Source organism: Mytilus trossulus, chromosome 2 (genome assembly GCF_036588685.1).
Source record: "Mytilus trossulus isolate FHL-02 chromosome 2, PNRI_Mtr1.1.1.hap1, whole genome shotgun sequence".
Taxonomy (NCBI): domain Eukaryota; kingdom Metazoa; phylum Mollusca; class Bivalvia; order Mytilida; family Mytilidae; genus Mytilus; species Mytilus trossulus.
Genome location: NC_086374.1, coordinates 9,870,309 through 9,894,774, shown reverse-complemented (window position 1 = coordinate 9,894,774; position 24,466 = coordinate 9,870,309). Strand labels below are relative to the sequence as shown.

General features: G+C 30.6%; 1 protein-coding gene and 1 long non-coding RNA gene across 2 annotated transcripts in view; one reads left to right on the top strand and one right to left on the bottom strand.

Annotated features, from left to right (window-relative positions):
* LOC134704831 (uncharacterized) overlaps positions 1-24,466 on the bottom strand; it is a 134,410-nt gene that overhangs the window by 20,017 nt on the left and 89,927 nt on the right. The window contains exons 75-77 of the mRNA XM_063563613.1: positions 1,596-1,744; positions 748-1,240; positions 146-354 (exon numbers count right to left, since the gene is read on the bottom strand). Coding sequence (XP_063419683.1) covers positions 146-354; positions 748-1,240; positions 1,596-1,744 — 851 coding nt within the window. The remainder of the gene's footprint in view (positions 1-145; positions 355-747; positions 1,241-1,595; positions 1,745-24,466) is intronic.
* On the top strand, positions 2,332-19,402 carry LOC134704890 (uncharacterized). The gene is made up of 5 exons (XR_010105429.1): positions 2,332-2,462; positions 6,823-6,878; positions 8,463-8,526; positions 16,075-16,198; positions 19,242-19,402. It is a non-coding gene; the product is annotated as an uncharacterized LOC134704890 (long non-coding RNA).

Sequence of the window (24,466 nt, the reverse complement as noted above, 5' to 3'; positions counted from 1 at the left end):
TGCAAATATTGTCCAGGATAATAATTCTTTATTTAAAGAGGATTACACAGTGAGCTACAAAGCTAATCTTCCCTGAGGTCCTCATGAAATACATGATGGTAGCCTCAAATAATCATTAAAGTTCCCTATAAGTTTACTACTGTACCTTTATCATACTCTGTTCATCATAACAATACCAAAACACTTTAATGGTGTCATTAGATGCCTGATATTTGACCGGAGTAAACTCCCCTTGAGTGACATCAATGTAGATCTGGTTCATAACCTCTGAATCAAACTGTGGAGGGGTGATATCTACATAGAAACCATCAGATGAAGCTCCAGCTGTTAGTCCTGATCCAAGGACAGCTCTCACTGTAAAATGATAAAAGTCATTAAAATAAAATGATTTCCAAACCCAAACCATAACATACCATTTATTAATAGAATAGATCATTACAGAAATTAATTCCTGATTAAACCTTAAACTAATTTTTTTCATGGCTGATATATTTTGAAGGGCCCATTGTGGACTTCTGCTGTTTTCTGCTCTTTGATTTGGTTGTTGTCTGTCTGACACATTCCCCATATCAGTTCTCAATTTGAGTATAATCATTACCTTTGACAATTTAGATGAAAGTGTTTGAAGAATTATTCTTTTAGAATCAAACACTAGTTTTACACACTGTACAAGCCTTATATTGTATAAGTAATTGACAGTATCCTTAGTATAGTTTTTTTTACATTTGCACTTATAGTAACAATTACCTGTTAGATAATAAGCTGCAGTCTTATTATACTCATGACCTGTATCATTTTTATCCACTATATAAGGTTGTAGGTTAAGATTGGTCAAGTTAAAGGTCACTTTCAAATGTTCCTCTGGATCACAATTAGAGTCACAGTTATATTTAGAACATTTATTATAACATGGTATACAAGGTCTATAGACCTCACTGAAGTCGGATATATCTGTTGTAAGTTGGTCTGTTCCTACGGCTGCCTCATATTTTATAACTGGATTTGTACCTCCTCTAAATGGGTTTCCATAGCGACACAATGATCCAACCTTAGGAGGCATGACCAAGTTTTTAAAGTATGCCTTAGTAGAGAAGACATTAAATAAGTCTGTTATTTCTGGAACATAGTTGTTACGGTTCCAAACATGTAGTACAAGTTTAGTAGATACACTTGGTGGTTCTATACCACATATCTCTGTTAATTCACCATCATCCACAAACACAGTTATACACCAGTTAATCTATAATTATATTATGCAATTGTAGTCAAGTATGCTAGCACATAACATTTTTAACTGATATGTTTTTTTTATTTGTCAATAAATATGATTTGGCATATTGACAAAGGAATAAATATAAACATAAACATTTTGGTGAAACTCTATATTTAAGTTTTGACTTATTCCTTAAATTTGTACAAAAACAAAATAGACAAGGGTCTTTTCCTATGACTAAAAGTTTGTCTATTATCAAAAAGCAACAGTCTTGGATGGAAGTGACTGTCATATATGAAAAATAACTTTTAATTAACATCAATTCTAAGTTATGGTGGAATGATATGTGTATTATATTGATAAAATGATGATAAAAACATACACTGATCTCATCATATTTCTGGGGAGTAACCATAAATTTGTAGTTGTGATATTCTGTAGTAGGGTCAAAGTTCAAATCCATCTTTGTTTTCATCAATCTTTGGGTGCCATTATAAGATCTACACCATGTAACAATATGAGGGGTTGAACCTACAAACAATAACTACATTTTATTCACAATTTATAACACTGTTATAAGTGATCTGGTGTCAAAACTACAGCTTATTCTGCACAAGGCTAGGCTTTTGTTCATTGCTGACAGCTGTATGGGGACTATTATCTTATAACATCTACATTATTTGACTTTTGGTGAATTATAAGCTCAATGTTAAACTTTCATCAGGAAATACAACCTCTTTACAATTTTAATGAATTAAAATTTTTAAAACACGTAGACACACTTTTTTTTGTCAATCAATTCAAAAACTTTGTTGCTATGAATCTCAACTTTAAAACCATGAAGATTTATATAAGGACCTTAATAATGCTCCAATGAAAATAATAAAGGGTTGTGATAATATTGAAATTAAAACACGACTCTGTTTACAAAACAAAACTAGAGCATCATATCAAAATACAGGGTGGTTCCCCTTTTATCTTATGTTCTAATTGAGGTATATAATATGCAAGGTTCCTGATACAGTCACCGTAACTATCACCGTGGTCTGTGCGCATGCGCAAGAAACGCCCACCGAATTTCCTACTTTCATTTTTGAAAAATCTTCTATTTGGAGATAGATTTGTACGCATCTAATTACATTTTATCTGCGAAAGAAAATACACTTGCTCAGTTGCTGAAGTGGCTCTCTTTCTCGTCCTTAAGAGCACACATAACTTCTAAAACGTAAAAAAAAAAACCATGTGAAAGGTATGAAAAATAATGCATTGTAACAATGAAAACATACATCATCTTTAAATGCAAAATAACATTTTAAAGGAAAGGAGGCTTCCCCCCCCCTTCCCCCCCCCCCCCTTTTTCCTTTTCCAACTACAAAATGTGATATCATCTGGTTCAAAAGAGCCGGACAATTAATACTTTTCATGTGTATGTGTCAGGTCAGTGTTCATAGGAGGTGGCCGAAATGATTTCTTGGGGAGTCCAGAAAGTTTTAAAAAGATTGTTATGGATCGTGCATGTATGAGGGGGATAGGACCTTTATCGGGACACAAGGATTGGGTGTTTTTAGCTTCAGGATTTTGGGATCGTCTATTTAGGTATCCAGGAATTCTATTTTTGAATTTCATGATGTAGGGATTTAAATTTATTTAAATAAGGGATCTCGGGATTTCATGTTTTTAAGCCCAGGATTTTGGGATCATGACCCCTCCTACCCCCGGTCATGTACATGTATGAGGGTGATACTTGTAATCCCCTGGGAATCTTGGTACCCCTGTCTTCACTAATAACCGTTAAAAAAAATTGCCAAATGACAATAGACAATATAGACAATAGACAATATTTTTATTATGACATTTATAACAGTAATTTTTTATCCTTGACGATAAAAAAGTACACATTCCTTTAGGCCATATTAAAATCAATTGTTTTTGACACAGTCAAGAGTGGATAAATATAGTATTGCACAAGATTTGGAGGTGAAATATATTTCTCTGTCTTTTCATGTCGTCACAATGGGAATTTCAGATGAAAGCATGAAAATTTTACGTCATAATCAAATATTGACCAATGAACAACTACAATGTAAGATCAAACTAACCACACCTAGATTAAATGAAAATAATCAACAGGTCGGGAATGCGATATATATCGAGTTTAAAAATATTTATAATAAAAACAATATTCATAATAAAAAAATATTTTTTTTATCACCAATGTAAACATACATGATATATATTACCATTGTATATATATATCACCATTGCAAACATCTATCACCACTGTATATATCTATCATCCTATCATCCTACTGTTTTTATATCTCTCACCAATCTATATATCTATCACCTCACTTTATTTATCACTACACTATATCACCAATATATTAACATCTCCACACTAAATATATCTATCACCACACTATATATTTATCACCACTCTATAAATCTATCAATCCACTGTATATATTTATCACCATTCTGCATTAATCACCACTTTATACAACACTGTATATATCTATCACCATGCTATCTATTTATCACCATTCTGTATCAATCGCCACTTTGTACAACACTCCCGTATATATCTATCACCACACTATATGTTTATCAATAACATAAATAATAAATCTATTAACACACTGTATATATCCAAAACCACTGTATATATTTATCATCATTCTGTATTTATCACCACTTTGTACAATACTGTATATATATCTAACACCAAAGGTGTTTAATTCAGATCTTTCTATATATATTTTCCATTATTTATCACAATATATATCTATCACCATCTACAATATCTATCACTTTATCACTTTATCTCTCTATCACCATACTTTATATATATACCACTTCAGATGTAGATATCCACTAACTATATATCTATGTCTTTACTATACATCTATCACCTCACTTAATCTATCACTACACTTTTGTATCATCAACATACTTATCCATCACCACTTTATATTAATATCACCACACTGAATATTTATACATGTATTACCACTTTTTAAATCTATTACTGCTTTATAATTCAATCAACACACTGTATATAACTAAAGCATTATATATAACTATCACTGTTCTGTATAAATACCAATTTGTACAATACTGTATATATTATCACCAAAAAGATGTTTATATTTGTATCTCTCTGAATACCTTTTACACCATACTATAGTCATGAACTGCCTCCCTTTATATGTCTATGGCCTCACTGTTTATATTTATCGCCTCACTAGATTTCTTTTAGGTAGCTTCAGATTTCTATCCCCACACTTCATATATCCATCACCTAACATTATACACCAATCAATGAATCACCTCACATTTTTCTCTTTCACCACACTATATATATATATACATCACCACTCTTTATAAAGCTGTCACCACACTTTATATCTAACACCTCACCTTATTTATCTATCACATCACAGTTTTACCTGTCATCTCCCTTTATATTTATATTAACATATTGATTATATCTATCACCTCTCTTTATATATATATATATATATATCGCCACACTAATAATCTATTACTTCTCTATAGTTCTATCAATACATTTTTTATATTTATCACCATTCTGTATAAAATCATGACTTTATACAATGTTATACATATTTACCATAAAAGATGTTTATATTTTTATTTATTACCACTCTATGTATATATCTATGACCTCACTGTATATATAGACTATCAACTCTCTAATTATATATCACCATATTAATAAATATAAATCACCTCAATAGAAATTTATATCACCACACTTTATGTATCTATCACCACACGTTATATCTACCACCACACTATATACATCTATCACCACATTATCACCAAACTATATACATCTATCACAACACTATGTACATCTATCACCACACTTTATATATCTATCACCTAACTTTATACATCTTTCACTTAACTGATCATATATCACCACACTTTGTGTATCTATCACTACACTATACATCTATCATCTAACTGATCATGTGTCACCACACTTTATGTATCTATAACCACACTTTATACATCTATCACCCTACTAATCATATGTTACAACACTTTATATATCTATCACCACACTTTATATATCCATCACCTCACTATATACATCTATCACCTAACTGATTATATGTCACCACACTTTATGTATCTATCGCCACACTTTAAATATCTATCACCTAACTCATCATATGTCACAAAACTTTATGTATCTATCACCACACTTTATGTATCTATCACCACACTATATACATCTATTACCTAACTGATCATATGTCACAACACTTTATGTTTCTATCACCACACTTAATGTATCTATCACCACACTTTATGTATCCATCACCACACTTTATGTATCTAACACCTATCTGATCATATGTCACAACACTTGATATATCTATCATCACACTTTATATTTCTATCACCACACTTTTTATATCTTTCACCTCACTATATACATTTATCACCTTACTGGTCTTATGTCACCACACCTCATATATCTACCACCTCACCTTATTTATCTATCACATCACACTTTTACCTATCATCTCTTTTTATATTTATATCAACATATTGAATATATCTATCACCTCTCTTTATATATATATATATACAACCTGCTAAACATCAACCCAACAATGTTAGATCTGTAAATTTGCTTCCGCAAATTGGAAGCAAATTTTTTGTTCTTCCCTTGTCGGGATTCGAACCCATGCTACTGAGATATCGTGACACCAAATGGCCTGCACTGCAGCCATCCCGTTAGACCACACGACCACCTGGGCTTCACAAAAATAAAGCTTTCGGTGGCCGTGTGTTACCTTTCCTCGTGAGTTTTAATCTAGCAGCGTACAACAATACCTGAATATATATATATAAATCGCCACACTAATAATCTATTACTTCTTTATACTTCTATCAATACATTTTTTTATATTTATCACCATTCTGTATAAAATCATGACTTTATACAATGTTATACATATTTACCATAGAAGATGTTTATATTTTTATTTATTACAACTGTATGTTTATATCTATGACCTCACTGTATATATAGACTATCAACTCTCTAAATATATATCACCATATTGATAAATATAAATCACCTCAATAGAAATCTATATCACCTTACTATATATCATCTCTGTACTAAATTTATCTATCACCACACTATTTATCTATCATTACACTTTTTATTCTATCACCAAACTGAATACATTGTTCAAATCTATCACCACATGTTACATTTCTATCACCACACTTTCTTTATCCATCACCACACTCCCAATAGCTATCATTACTATATGTATTTCTATCACCACATACTGTATATCTATTTTTACACTATTCACACTATGCAATTATCACCACAATCTAAAAAATAAATTTGTCTTTCCTTGTACTATATAGATCTATTACATATTTTTTTTTATATATTAAAGATTCGTATATCCATATGTTAAAAAGTAAAAAAACAGCTTTAATATATGTTAACAAGTAAGAATGGGCTTTATATAACAGTTTGTTGATATGGTAGAATGTCTTTTGATTTACTGAATTTGTAATGTTATTTTTTATATGAATTTTTTCAGATTGCTATTCTACAATGGACCTTGATAAATTCTGATGGAAAGGAAGTAATACAAAGGTACACATCAAGAAGAAAACTGCTTCTCATTTTGATTATTCATTTTAATCATGCACAACTTGCCAGAATATTCATCATATTTGGAAGAAGAAGAAGCTATGTCATGAAAAAACTGCTTCAAATACAGTTGGTGTATCTAGAGGAAAGAAATGGATTGATTCAGGGTTTTTTTTATTAGCTACCAACTATCCTGATTATATTGGATATCCCCACACTATATATAACAACACTAATAGTACATATAACTACACTTAACATGTATATCATTCAACACACAATTGATACTTGTCACCCCTATATATCCATCACCACTTTGTTAATATGTCTACCACTACACTGGTTAAACCAATCACCACACTGTTTATATTTGTCACCACAAAGTATATATGTATACCTCCACTTTGCTTATATATCATAAGTTATATATAATCGCTATTCTGTATATTCTTCACCGCACTATATTCAAAAATTACAATATATATTCGTCTAAACATCAACCCCACAATGTTATATCTGTAAATTTGCTATATATATATATATATTACGGATTACAAATGTGTCGAGGTTTGTGATTGGATAACAACACAGGGATGTCAGTGTATATTCAGGAAACTGCCGGGGTATATACGACGTTTTTATCCCCAATTGGAACCTCAAAAACGTCATCACAACACCGGTTACTATGTGACGTAGTCAAAAGCTATCAGACTGTCAGAGGCTCACAGAAGGAAAATAATGACATGATTCAGTCAATAATAAATTTTTCATACAAAATCACTCAATTTACACTTTTAATACTTAAATTTAATGTTAAAAGTGTTATTATAAATTATTACATACACGAAAAAAAATATGTCCTCAGCAAATTAGAAAATCCTTCACATATGCCGAACATATTGGGGCTTTCAACTTATATGAACAAAAATCTACACTGGAAAATAACATTAAGTCAGGGGTAATCCGTAATATATGTGTAATTCAGGTCTCAGAAAGGGTATATACTGTGACATTCCCGGCTCAGGGCTTATATCCCCTTCGCCTTCGGCTCAGGGGATATAAACTCTAAGCCGGGAATGTCACAGTATATACCCTGTCTGAGACCTGAATAACATATAATGTCCTCACTTATCACCACTCTATATCCATGTATCACCACTTTATCATATTTATATTTATAAATTACCACAATATATATCTTTCACCACCTCATCTTGATATATATAATTAAACCCTTAAAAGTAAACAAAACAGTAATGAAGTAATTATTTATAAATATTTTGGTTAACCTTCATCAGTATGATCATAATGTAAAATGAATCACATCAATCTTCTTTGATTAGATTATAACAATTTTGAAATTTATACAATAAAACAGTTAATACCGTATAACTAAGTTGTAAAACTTGTACAATACTAAAATTTAACTTAGGTTATATAGCTTCTTAATTTTTTTAAATTTTAAAACGGTAGAGAAATTCCAACAAATTCTGCTTTTCCATTGATATATGTTTGTATAACTTAAGCTTGTAAACCTATAATGACTTCATGTAGGAATTATTATTTATATTTTGATTTTTCTTACAGAGATACAAAACACAATTTTAAAAGGACAAAGATGTAATGGGTGAAAATGGAAGAAAAGAAAAAGGTATATTTAATTTCAAATAAAATAACAAGTATAATTTAATGATTTATAACAAAGAAGCACTCATCAATTCTGTTTATAGTGATGGTGAAGGGTTTGTTAGAAAATAATTATTAGGAAAACTGCTACAGCATATCACACAATATTTATATCAATGACTTTTCTACATTCTTGTAATCATGCACATGTATTATGTAAATAAAAATAGGAATATGGTATAATAAATGTTGGTCAATCATCCTTATTGAACACATGTATATATCCTTTAGTAACAAAGGAGTATGTTCGATAAGGTCCTAAAATGGCCCCCTTTTTTAGCGTAAATTTCAAATTCTGATTTATCGACTTATATCACAATAAATTATAGCTAATACATTGACTAGCTAAGATATAAACCATTTTGTTGAAAATTTAACGTTTCTGTGTTTCATTATGTCGTTACAAGTTGTACTCATATTGATTTTTCATGAAAAAATCAATGAAAATGGGTAAATTTCCATAGATTATAGGACAGGAAACATAGAGCGCATCCGTCGACAACAAAGATCTTTTAAAATAATGTTTGTAAAGACATTTCGCATGTCTTATTTGAATCTTAAGCTTGTCGATACCTGCGCTCTATGTTTCCAGGTCCTTTATTTGGGTGAAATCTAGCTGGTTTTGTCAAATTTCACCAAAATCCCTTATCTTGACCTTTTTTGGATGTTAAATTCAACGTGTTAGAACAAAACTTTGACACAAACCGTTCTGTTTAACAATCTAACGTGTCTTTAAGGCAACTTAAAACAATTATTGTCTTGTAAATATGAACTTTATAATTGGGGCCAAATATGGCCCTTACCGAACTTACTCCTTTATATAGTGATTATTTTAACACATGAAATTTCATTTTTATCATACCACACACTGCATATCTATTGCTACAGTCTCTATATCTATTACCATACTCTCAATATCTATCACTTCAGTCTGTTACTTTATTCAGCCTTTTAAACTTTTTTGGATTCGAGCCTCACTGATGAGTCTTTTGTAGATGAAACATATATACAAAATTAAGTCCTGGTATCTATGATGAATGTATTTGTATATTACCACATTATAAACACCTATCACCTTACTATCAGCTCATGGTATATATCAATCACCACACTCTATAATTATCATCATACTGTCTTTATCTACCCCTACAGTCTCTATGTGTATCACAACATTATATATACCTATCACCTCACATATCAACCACCACTCCCTATATCTATACCTATACTCTCTATAGCTATCCCAACAGTCTCTTTGTATGTCACCACATAATATACACCTATCACCTAAGTTTAAATACCTATCACCTCAATTAATGTATCAATCATCACACTCTCTATATATATACTTATCTATACCTATACTCTCTATATCTATCCCAAAAGTCTCTATGTATATCTCCTTATTGCCTCACCTATCAACTTACTTAAGATACCTTTAACCTCACATTATACATCAATCACCACACTCTATAATAATCACCATACTCTCTATATATATCCCCACAGTATCTATATATACCACCACATTATATACACCTATTACTTACTTTAAATACCCATCATCTTGCCTTAAGTATCAATCACCTCACACAATATATTTATAATCTCACTGTTTATATGTAAACCTCTATTGATATATCTTTGACGTGACTATATATGTAACTCAACAAATAATACATCTAACACATTTCTTTATATATCTGTAACCTTACCTGATACATTTATAACCTTACTTGATACATTTATCACCTTGCTTGATACATTTATCACCTCACTTTATATATTTAGCACTTCACTATAGCTATATATATTAATGTCCTAACTCTCTCTCTCTCTCTATATATATATATATATCTCACCTCATTTTATATATCTATCCAATAACTTTATGTATTTATCACCTAACTTTATGCATTTATCACTTTATACATCTGTCACCACACTGTATATCTGTCAACACACTTTGTTTTTCTATCGAAACACTTTATATATCTATCACCACACTTTACAGATCTATCACCACACCTTCTATATCTATCATCACACTTTATATATCTATCACCTCACTATAGCTATATACATCTATCATCTAACTGATCATATGTCACCACAATTTATGTATCTATCACTTCATGTTATGTATCTATCACCATACTATATACATCTATCATCACCCTTTATAAATCTATCACCACACTTTATATATCTATAACCACAATTTATATATCTATCACCTATCTTTATATATCTATCACCTAACTTTATACATCTTTCATTTAACTGATCATATATCACCACACTTTATGTATCTATCACCTCACTATACATCTATCACCTAACTGATCATGTGTCACCACACTTTATGTATCTATAACCACACTTTATACATCTATCACCCAAATAATCATAATTCACAACACTTTATGTATCTATTACAACACTTTGTATATCTATCACCTCACTATATACTTCTATCACCTTACTAATCATATGTCACCACACTTTATGTATCTATTACCACACTTTATATATCTATCACCACACTTTATTTATCTATCACCTATCTTTATATATATATCACCTAACTCATCATATGTATCCAAACTTTATGTATCTATTACCTCACTTTATATATCTATTATTTATCTGATCATATGTCACCACACTTTATGTATCTATCACCACACTTAATATATATATCACCACACTTTATATATCTATCACCTAACTAATCATATGTCACCACACTTTATGTATCTATCACCACACTTTATATATCTATCACCACACTTTATATATCTATCACCACACTTAATATATCTATCACCTCAATATATACATTTATCATCTAACTGACCATATGTCACCACACTTTATGTATCTATCACCACACTTTATGTATCTATCACCACACTTAATATATCTATCACCACACTTTACATATCTATCACCACAATTTATATATCTATCACCACAATTTTATATTTCTATAACCTAACTTTATACATCTTTCACAAAACTGATCATATATCACCACACTTTATGTATCTATAACCACACTTTATACATCTATCACCCTACTATTAATATGTCACAACACTTTATGTATCTATCACCACACTTTGTATATATGTCACCTCACTATATACTTCTATCACCTAACTAATCATATGTTACCACACTTTATGTATCTATCACCTAACTCATCATATGTCACAACACTTTATGTATCTATTACCACACTTTGTATATCTATCACCTCCCTTTATACTTCTATCACCTAACTGATCATATGTCACCACACTTTATGTATCTTTTACCACACTTTATTCATCTATTACCTAACTAATCATATGTCACCACACTTTATGTTTCCATCACCTCACTTTATATATCTATCACCACACTTTATACATCTTAACCCTACTATTCATATGTCACAACACTTTTTGTATCTACTCCCTTACTTTATATATCTATCACCACACTTTATATATCTATCACCACACTTTATACATCTATCACCTCACTATATACATCTATTACCCTACTATTCATATGTCACAACACTTTATGTATCTATCACCTCACTTTATATATCTATCACCTCACTATATACATCTATAACCTACCTAATCATATGCCACCACACTTTATGTATCTATTACCACACTTTATATATCTATCACCTATCTGATCATATGTCACAACACTTTATATATCTATCACTACACTCCATATATCTATCACCACACTTTATACATCTATCACCTCACTATATACATCTATTACCCTACTATTCATATGTCACAACACTTTATGTATCTATCACCACACTATATATATTTATCAACTAATTATATACATCTATCATCTTACTGATTTTATGTCACCACAATTTATGTATCTATCACTTCATGTTATGTATCTATCACCACACTATATACATCTATCATCACCTTTTATAAATCTATCACCACACTTTATATATCTATAACCACAATTTATATATCTATCACCTATCTTTATATATCTATAACTACAATTTATATATCTATCACCTATCTTTATACATCTTTCATTTAACTGATCATGTATCACCACACTTTATGTATCTATCACCACACTATATACATCTATCACCCAAATAATCATAATTCACAACACTTTATGTATCTATCACCACACTTTGTATATCTATCACCTCACTATATACTTCTATCACCTTACTAATCATATGTCACCACACTTTATGTATCTATTATCACACTTTATATATCTATCACCACACTTTATTTATCTATCACCTAACTCATCATATGTATCCAAACTTTATGTATCTATTACCTCACTTTATATATCTATCACCTATCTGATCATATGTCACCACACTTTATGTATCTATCACCACACTTTATATATCTATCACCTAACTAATCATATGTCATCACACTTTATGTATCTATCACCACACTTTGTATATCTATCACCTCACTTTATACTTCTATCACCTAACTGATCATATGTCACCACACTTTATGTATCTATTACCACACTTTATACATCTATTACCTAACTAATCATATGTCACCACACTTTATGTTTCTATCACCTCACTTTATATATATATCACCACACTTTATACATCTTAACCCTACTATTCATATGTCACAACACTTTTTGTATCTACTCCCTTACTTTATATATCTATCACCACTCTTTATATATATATCACCACACTTTATACATCTATCACCTCACTTTATACATCTATTACCCTACTATTCATATGTCACAACACTTTATGTATCTATCACCTCACTTTATATATCTATCACCTCACTATATACATCTATAACCTAACTAATCATATGTCACCACACTTTATGTATCTATTACCACACTTTATATATCTATCACCTATCTGATCATATGTCATCACACTTTATGTATCTATCACCACACTTTGTATATCTATCACCTCACTTTATACTTCTATCACCTAACTGATCATATGTCACCACACTTTATAAATCTATCACCACACTTTACATATCTATAACCATAATTTATATATCTATCACCTATCTTTATATATCTATAACCACAATTTATATATCTATCACCTATCTTTATATATCTATCACCTAACTTTATACATCTTTCATTTAACTGATCATATATCACCACACTTTATGTATCTATCACCTCACTATACATCTATCACCTAAATGATCATGTGTCACCACACTTTATGTATCTATAACCACACTTTATACATCTATCACCCAAATAATCATAATTCACAACACTTTATGTATTTATCACCACACTTTGTATATCTATCACCTCACTATATACTTCTATCACCTTACTAATCATATGTCACCTTTTATGTATCTATTACCACACTTTATATATCTATCACCACACTTTATTTATCTATCAACTTACTCATCATATGTATGCAAACTTTATGTATCTATTACCTCACTTTATATATCTATCACCTATCTGATCATATGTCACCACACTTTATGTATCTATCACCACACTTTATATATCTATCACCTAACTAATCATATGTCACCACACTTTATGTATCTATCACCACACTTTATATATCTATCACCACACTTTATATATCTATCACCAAACTTCATATATCTATCACCTCAATATATACATTTATCATCTAACTGATCATATGTCACCACACTTTATGTATCTATCACCACACTTAATATATCTATCAACACACTTTACATATCTATCACCACAATTTATATATCTATCACCACATTTTTATATTTCTATCACCTAACTTCATACATCATTCACAAAACTGATCATATATCACCACACTTTATGTATCTATTACCACACTTTATACATCTATTACCTCACTTTATATATCTATCACCACACTTTATATATCTATCAACTCATTATATACATCTATTACCTAACTGGTCATATGTCACCACACTTTATGTTTCTATCACCACACTTTATGTATCTATCACCACACTTTATATATCTAACACGTATCTGATCATATGTCACAACACTATGTATATCATAACAGTTTCCATGTATATCTCCGCATTATACAGAAGCTACCCCTTTACTTTATATATCTATCATCACACTTTATATATCTATCAACACACTTTATATATCTTTCACCTCACTATACATCTATCACCTAACTGGTCATAACTATAATTTAAAACCAACCTTTATATATATATATTACCTCACTTTATATATATATATTTACCTCACTTTATATATCAATGTCCTCATTTTATTGAGGTATCACCTCATTGCTAATATCTTATTGGCCTGACTGTCAATATTTTTCTTCTTTCTCACTTTATATGTAGTCCCTCCTCATATGAATCTGTCACCTCTCTGAAAATATCTTGATGACATCATTGTAAATGTTCTTTCCACCAGACACTTATCTATGACCAAACTATTTATATCTATTACCTCACTATTTATCTATAACCAAACTATTTATTTCTCTATTCTTACTATATATCTATTACCTCACTTGTTACATTTATCATCTCACTTTATATATTTATCACTTCACTATAAGCTATGACCTCACTATATACATGTACATACATATCAATCACATCACTTTATTCATCTATCACCTCACTTTAAACATGTATCACCTCACTTTAAACATGTATCACTGCACTTTATGTATCTATCACCTCACTCTATATATCTATCATCTCAATTTGTATATCTATCTCCTCATTTTATGTAAGTTAGACATCATTTCATATATCTATCACCTTATTTAATATTTCTATCACCACACTGTACATATATTACTACATTTTATATCTCTATCACCTAACTTAATACATATATCACCACACTGTGTATATGTCACCACAATTTGTATATCTCTCACCTTAATTTATATATCTATCTCCTCATTTTATATATGTATGACCTCCATGAAAATATCTTATTGACCTCACTGTTGAATTTTTTTCATCACATTTTATATATATTTTTTTATATATGTATCCCCTGCACATATGTATCTATTAACTCACTACACTGTTTAAATCAATCACAACACCATTGATATATGTCACCACACAGTATGTATATATATATCATCCTTCTGTTTATATATCATCACACTGTATATATCATACTACTGTTCTGTGTACACATAACCCAACTATAACTAAGTCCACACTTATCACCAATCTATATCTATTTATCACCATCTTATCATATTTATAGTAACACAACGATTACATCTATCATCATTCTTTTTCTGTTTTTCACTAGACGATATACTATTGTTGTATCTTCTATAAGTGAGAGAAATGGACTGGTCATTGTATAATTTACAGTGGAAGATTATATGCAGATATGCAATGTCCACTGAGATATGTTTGTATAAGATTGTACACTTATCATGTAGCAATTATAAAATTGATTATTTATATTTGTGTTCTTCTGACAGAAATACCAAACAAGATTTTCCAGGGATTTACAGGTCATTGGTGAAAATTGAAGAAAAGATAAATGAAATAACAAAAATAGTTAAATGATTTACAACCAAGCAGCACTCAGCAATAGTGATGATGGTAAAGTATTTTTTTTATAAAAAATGATACTCAATAACAGATAAATAGTGTGGTGGTTGATAATTTACTCCATTGCTGCAGTCGCTGTATTCATCACCACACTCTCTATATCTATCTCAACAGTCTCAATAGCTATCCCCATACCATGATTATCTATCACTACAATCTTCATAACTATGTCAACAGTCATCATGTATATCATAACAGTTTCCATGTATATCTCCCCATTATACAGAAGCTACCCCCTTACTTTATTTATCAATCACCTCACTTTATATATCAATCACCACACTCTCTATATCTATCCTCATACTATCCTCATACTCTCTATATACACCCCAAATGTTTTTCTGTATATCTCCACTTAATGAACACCTATCACCTTACTTTATTTATCAATCACCTCATTTTATAAATCAATCACCTCACTTTATAAATCAATCACCACACACACTCTCTATATCTATCCCCCACTCTCTATATTTGCCCCAAAAGTCTGTATATTTCCACAAAATAAACACCTATCACCTTACTTTATTTATCAATCACCTCACTTTATATATCAATCACCACACTCTTTATAATTATCCCCATACTCTCTATATCCACCTCGAATGTCTTTTTGTATATCTCCACTTAATAAAAGCCTATCACCTTACTTTATTTATCAATCACCTCATTTTATAAATCAATCACCTCACTTTATAAATCACCACACACACTCTCTATATATATCCCCCACTCTCTATATTTGCCCCAAAAGTCTGTTTATTTCCACAAAATAAACACCTATCACCTTACTTTATTTATCAATCACCTCACTTTATATATCAATCACCACACTCTTTAATCTATCCCCATAATCTCTATATCTACCCCTTAAGTCTGTCTGTATATCTCCACAAATTAACCACCTATCACCTCACCTTATTTATCAATCACCTCACTTTTATATCAATCACCTCACTTTATATATCAATCACCACACTCTTTATAATTATCCCCATACTCTCTATATCCACCCTGAATGTCTTTTTGTATATCTCCACTTAATAAAAGCCTATCACCTTACTTTATTTATCAATCACCTCATTTTATAAATCAATCACCACACACACACTCTCTATATCTGCCCTAAAAGTCTCTTTGTATATTTTCTCAAAATAAACACCTATCACCTTACTTAATTTATCAATCACCTCACTTTATATCTCAATCACCACACTCTCTATAATTATCCCCATCATCTCTGTGTCTATCACCACATTCTCTATGTCACTCACCACACACTCTTTATCTATGCCCATACTCTAGATATCTTTTCCCCACAGTCTCTAAGTGTATGACCACATTATAAATCACCTTACCTTATTTATCCATCACCTCACTTTATATATCAATCAACACACAATATCTATATCTATCCTTATACTCTCCATTTCTATCCCAACAGTCTCTATGTTTATGACCACATTATAAAGACCTATCACCTTACTTTACATACTTTCACCTACCATAAATTATCAATGACCACACACTCTCTATATCTACCCCAAAAGTCTCTATGTATATCTCCACATATTAAACACCTATCACCTTACTTTATTATTCAATCACCATACTTTATATATCAATCACCACACCCTCTCTATATATATCCCCATACTCTAGATATCTACCTCAAACTTCTCTGTGTATATCTGCACATAATAAACACATATCACCTTACTTTATTTATCAATCACCTCACTTCATATATCAATCACCACACACTCTCTATATCTATCCCCATACTCTCAACATCTCTCCCCACAGTCTCCATGTTTATGACCACATCATAAACACATATCACCTTACTTTTTTTTACCAATCACCTCACTTTATATATCAATCACCACACACATTCTATATCTATGCCCATGCTATCCATATCTATCAACACAGTACCTTTATTTATGTCCACATTATAAACACATATCACCTTACTTTACATACTTTCACCTCACATGAATTATCAATGACCACACACTCTCTATATCTATCCCAATTAACCCTATATCTACCCCAAAATTCTCTATGTACATCTCCACACAAAATACCCTATCACCTTACTAAAAATACCAATCACCTCACCTTGCAAATCAATCACCTCATTTTATATGTTTCACCTCACTCAAAATATCTATCACCTTACTCTTTAGATTTTCACCTCAATTTATATATTATGTCTATCACACCACTGGGTATATCTCTCAAAGCCCTGTTTATACCAATTTGAAATTGGATTAGCATGAAACAATCCTGGTTGAAATGAAATAATTTAAAAGAAATGTTTTTAAAGAATAACTGCTTCAACATATTATGCAATATTATATGTAAATATCATGTTAGGTGTCTTTTCAATAAAAGCAGCAAATATGGTATACTAACTGTCTGTCAATGATTCTAACATTCATGATTAGTAAACCTAATAAATATATTGTTTCGGTGTTATTGTACATTGTCGACATAATACATCTGCTGGCACACACATAATGTATATACCACCACATATTATGTATCTACTGCCACACATAATATATAATTATGACCACATATAATATATCTACTGCCACACATAATATATAATTATGACCACATATAATATATCTACTGCCACACATAATCAATAACCACACTGTATAAATCTGTCCTCACAGTCTGTATATCTATCACCACACTATGTTTGTCTATCACCACACTATGTTTGTCTATCACAACACTTTTTCTTTTAATCATCACAGTTGTAAATCAAAGGAAAGTAATTACCCAAGAAAAAAATGATTTGAACTTTTCATTTAAATGATTGGTCTCACACGTGAATTGAATTTCTGCATTATAAGTTTTACATTTTGATACTATCTTGGGATTCTGCCATTGCAATGGTGAAACATCCTATTTGTCTTTAGATGTAAAGTAAATAACAACTGTTTGAAGCTTTTAAATTTTGTATTGTTTTGGAATAATCATTTGGTCAACTGAACCATATTGTTATTTTTTTTAGGTTAAACAAGATTTAGTGCCTACCACACAGTTAAGAAAGCATGAGAGACAAGAATGTCTACAGAACAGAGGAGACTATTTTTACTGCACTTAGATTTGTGTTTTAGTTATATTCAATTAGTATTAAAGAGCTACGTACAATAAATCATGTTATATTATGTTCTTAGATACTTTATGTCATTTTTCCTTCTCATGCTTGGGGTTCTTTGCCAACATGGGATACTCCTAGTAAAGTGAAAAATGCATATCTTTTTTTAACCTTTTTTCTAACATGTGTATCTGTAACAACTAGAAATTTCAGAAGCAGTTTTAATATGCCTTTATACTTGATTACCTTTAAACTGAATGTAGCTCCTAGTTAAGTTAGTGTTTAGAATTCATTTTATAGGGGAGTCATAATCAGTGCCAAACAATTATTATTGATGGAGTTATTCCCCTTGGATATATAAATCATATGAAAAATTGCATGGAAAGCTTTTTCAAATCTACATCATTCATAGGATTGCTACGAAATTCATATTGAAGGTTTATCTTAGCAATAATTGGGGTTAGTTTGAAATTCATTTCAATTAATCCACTATTTCTCCATGAGTAATGTCCCTTGGAAATGTAAATTATATAGGAAATTGCCTTACACATGTTTTATATCAAATGCACTTTTGGCAATTACAGAATGATTTTACACCAGACTAAACTGGATTGATTTTAACCTACTCACTTTCTGAATGTGTTGACCCCAAGTTTTCTACACTAATGACATGGCTGGTTTTCTCCTTTGAACTAAATTATACAATATGGTATGTGTTTTGCCATTTTTGAAAGTCTCCATTGGATAGTTATCTTCTTGATAAGCATGTGTGAAACAATTTTAAGTTGAAAGATTACTTCTAGATTTTCTTCATGTATTAGAATAACACATGATATGGGTATTCTTCCATGACACAAAATAAGAACATGCACAGCAAAAAGAATATGCTTCATTTGTATGAAGTAAAATAACAAAATTACAGAGCTCCTAGGAAAAGCAGAAACGGAAAGTTCCTGATCAAATGGCAAAATCAAATGATAAAATACATCAAATGAATAAACAGCAACTGTTATATTCCTGACTTTGTACCTGCATTCTTAAATGCAAAAAATGGTGGATTTAACCTGGCTTTATAGCGCTTGTATGACTGTCACATCAAATTCCATTTATGTATAACGATGTTTGAAAAAAAAACCAGACATTTTTGGTATACCACCTGTCTTTTTACTGAAAGGGTACAGACATTTTCTGATGTAGAAACTGGTGGCTTTAACCTGGTTTTATAGCTAGCTTAACCTCTCAGGTGTATAAAATTCCATTATATTGACAACAATGTGTAAACAAACTTACATAAAAGGTGGGTCGTTAATCCACTTAAACCTATATGTATTGCATGTGTTCTTAATGAATTATCTAATTGTTAGGTACGTTAGTGTGTTTTGTCTGTGGTTCTCCTCACAGTCTGAATGTATTGTCTGTGGTTCTTAAAAGTAATCTGAATGTAAATAGTCTGTGGTTCTAAAAACAGTCTTTGTATTTCGGTGGTTGTAAGATACATCTACAGTTTATTTTTATTGTCTGTGATTCCCATATACAGTCTGTATATGTTTTGTTTATGGTTATGAGATGGTAAGAGGTATAGGCAGTTGGTATTGTTCTGGAGTCTGGGAACCAGCTTGTATCAGCCGTGATTCTGAGTATTTTGTTTATTTGTATGTACTGAAACTATTAAAGAGTTGACACAGTTGATTAGCTGAAACTTGTTTGTTACTCAGAAGACGTTATCTAATGATTTTGATAATAGTTGGCAATTTTTTATAAGGTGAAATATCAAATCCCGAAAGACATAAGCCGAAAGAATTGATCTCTTCATATTAGCATTGAGAGAATCAAGTCTTAATTATTCAAAGCAAAAAATATCATGAAGGTACCGGTAGATATTTTTAACGTTTTGTAGTGAATGGAATCTACACGGTCGTTACTATCTTTTGATAATACACTTTTGTTCACAACAACACACAAACAAATCTATGAACAATGTGGAAAATTTAAAAAAAAAACTACAGTCATGCGTTTTAACTTTATTTGCCAAACATTAATATACAGTTTTCATGGAGAAAATATATAGCTAACATGATATCACCATGGGTCTTTATAAGTATATGTGCCATATTCATCATTTTCCTGACCGAAGAGGACATGCTATTAGTTGCCGATAACAACTGGCTATTTTAAAAAACCTTTAACCTATGAAATAGAAATGAAGTACGCAAATCAAGAAGTCACAACTATCAATCGATTTGAAGGGAACATACAGGAGATGCAGTTATTTAAAACCTCCAAGAAGTTGAGCTTTAGAGAGGCGATCGATATAAAAGGGACTTACAAACTGAGAAGTCGAAAATAAAGTGACAACATCAGGGATAAAAAAAGAAAAAGACCAAATCACAAACACAAACATCAGCATAAAAAGCACATAAAGACTTAGCAACACAAACCACACAAAAAATCTTCACTAAACATATCTTTTTCCGTGGGTGGTTTAGAATGATTGAAGAAATACTGATATTTGTTAATACTACATACAAGATACAAGATTTGAAGAAGTTTTCGATATATTTTTCTGTTGGTTTGCATTCAGTTATTCAGTAATAATAGAAATGGACGTAGCATTAACACATTTGTTTGACTAAAAACTACTTTAGCGTCTGTCCGATGTTCAGAATTATAACATATTTTACAATGGAATGAAGAAAATATTTTAATTTCTTAAATGTTTCGATGAATGATGATACTTTATAAACTATAAACATCTTAAAGTTTGATGTGAAAACACCAGTTAAAATATGATTTACACCTATAATGTTGGACTTTTCAATACCATGTTGAAAAAGTGTTAAGTGCTTTATGGACACTTGATATAACTGTCGCATAATTGATTAAAAGTTACTCCTCAACTTGGACCAAGTTTGTCTGCTATTTAAAAAATAAGGAAAACAGTCTAAAACAGCGAATACAATTGAAGCAACATCGGTTATTTTGAAGACAATACCCTTGTTCATTTTTATCAATGCGACTGAGAGAACAGCCTTTCGTGAAATTGTATATTAACTACTAAAAATTTAACCTTATATTTATAAAATAATTGAGATATTTTATAAACAGTGAATACAGGTTCATTTAGGGATTGCTGTAAATGTGTTCAAAGTCCTATGACGCATGTTTCGTGTAAAGTGCCCATTCAGTGTATAATATTTAATTGTTATATAGTTTATTGCTGTTGTGTGTTTAAAGAGACTTGCAATTATAAGTTGTCTTTTATCAAAAGATATGTCCTCCTGCATGCATTTTAAATTGTTAATGTTTATAAATCATTTTTATATAAGAAAATGTGGTTTGAGTAAGATAACTAGAAAAAATTACATCCAAGTTTAACCAGATTAAGTGCATACAGATTTTTTTTCAAGTAATGCCAAAACGAATTTGCCTTAAAGATAACTACAATTATATTTTGAGCTTGCGTGCCAGTTTATTTCTGGCTTTTCATGGGAATATTACTGTATCTCCAAGTGTAAAGTATACGCTATAACAAATCTGATAAAAAATGGGATGCTAAAAGATTATATGGTTATGATCATGAGAAAGTTTAATTTATTGTAATATATGGTTTTAGAAAATTAGGTGTAAAATATCATATAATATGGTTAAGATTATAAGAAGGTATAAATCATTGTAATAAAGGATTTTTAGAGTTTGTGGATAAAAATTGGCAAGAATTTGTATAAACCGCAAAATCCTTTTCACTATAAAAATCCTTAACAATATGTATCTCTCAAATAAACCTATTGCAAAATACGTTCATGCTTCGGCAAAGAAACCCACATACAGTTCTGACCCAAAATTCTACTAGCATATAGATTGCACTACAACATTAGAGAGTAAACATTATGCCAAAAGATTATTACATTTCGGTTAGGAGTTTTGGAGCAGATGGTGATCATTACAATGAGTAAAATAATGAGCAGATATGATGAATCGCATGTACCACAAAAGTAAATACAAAAACAACTTGAAGATAAAGACACAGATAAAGAACTAACGATTTACGTTTTGTGGTGGTGCAAACATAAACGATACGATAGTTTGTGCAGATTCACAAATTCTAACCATAATCTTGCAATTTTTATTATATCAAATGTACACAAAGGATTGTAGGTGTTGTTTCTCGAATTCAAGCACATACTGCCTACTGTATAAATGTACATTGATAGATTTCAATTATAACTAAGTAGCTATATAGCTCCTGAAGTCGGTAAACTCCCAAATGTGTACCTTTACAATAAAGGTTGTGGTTATCCTTGTGAAATTGTTTAACATATAATCCCTTATTTTAATGATTTTGTATTATCATTGTGGCATATATCAAACTCATTCGTTTAGTGTATATATTCACGTTTGTGGTAATATGTCCTTTGATTAAGTTAACCCATTTTAATTCATATTTTATAGTGAGGTTTTATATGTTGTGATGTCACACTATCGTTCATTTAAGGGTTAAGCTTGGTACCTTGGTATCAAAACATTTAATTCCACTGCATTTGTTTTTTCGCCTGTCCTAATGAGGTACCTGATGTTCAGAGGTTGTTGTTTGTTGACGTGGTTCATAAGTGTTTCACGTTTTTTTCCATTTAAATAAGATCGTTTGTGGTCCTGTTTAAATGGTTCACACTAATGATTTTGGGGCCCTATATAGCTTGCTGTTCGGTGTGAGCCAAAACTCTGTGTTGAAGACAGAACTTTGATTTATAAAATGTTATAATTGGTTACTTTTACCACTTGTTAATTAGATGGAGAGTTGTCTCATATCACATCTTCTTATATCTATTTATGAAGGATTGTAGATGTTCCTTCTCAAATATCACCACTTACATCATCCTAATTATAAACAAGAGTGCACACACTGATATATCTCGTCTTCGTTACTAATCATTGGTATTATGCTGATAGTCCTAAGTAAAAAGCTTTATTACAACTGTCACATAAACTTAACATTAATCAAGATAGCTAAACAAAGACCAATGAACCATGAAAATGAGGTCAAGGTCAGATGAACCATGCCAGGCCGACATGTACAGCTAACAATGCTTCCTAATAACAATTATAGTTGACCTATTACTTATAGTTTAAGAAAAATAAAA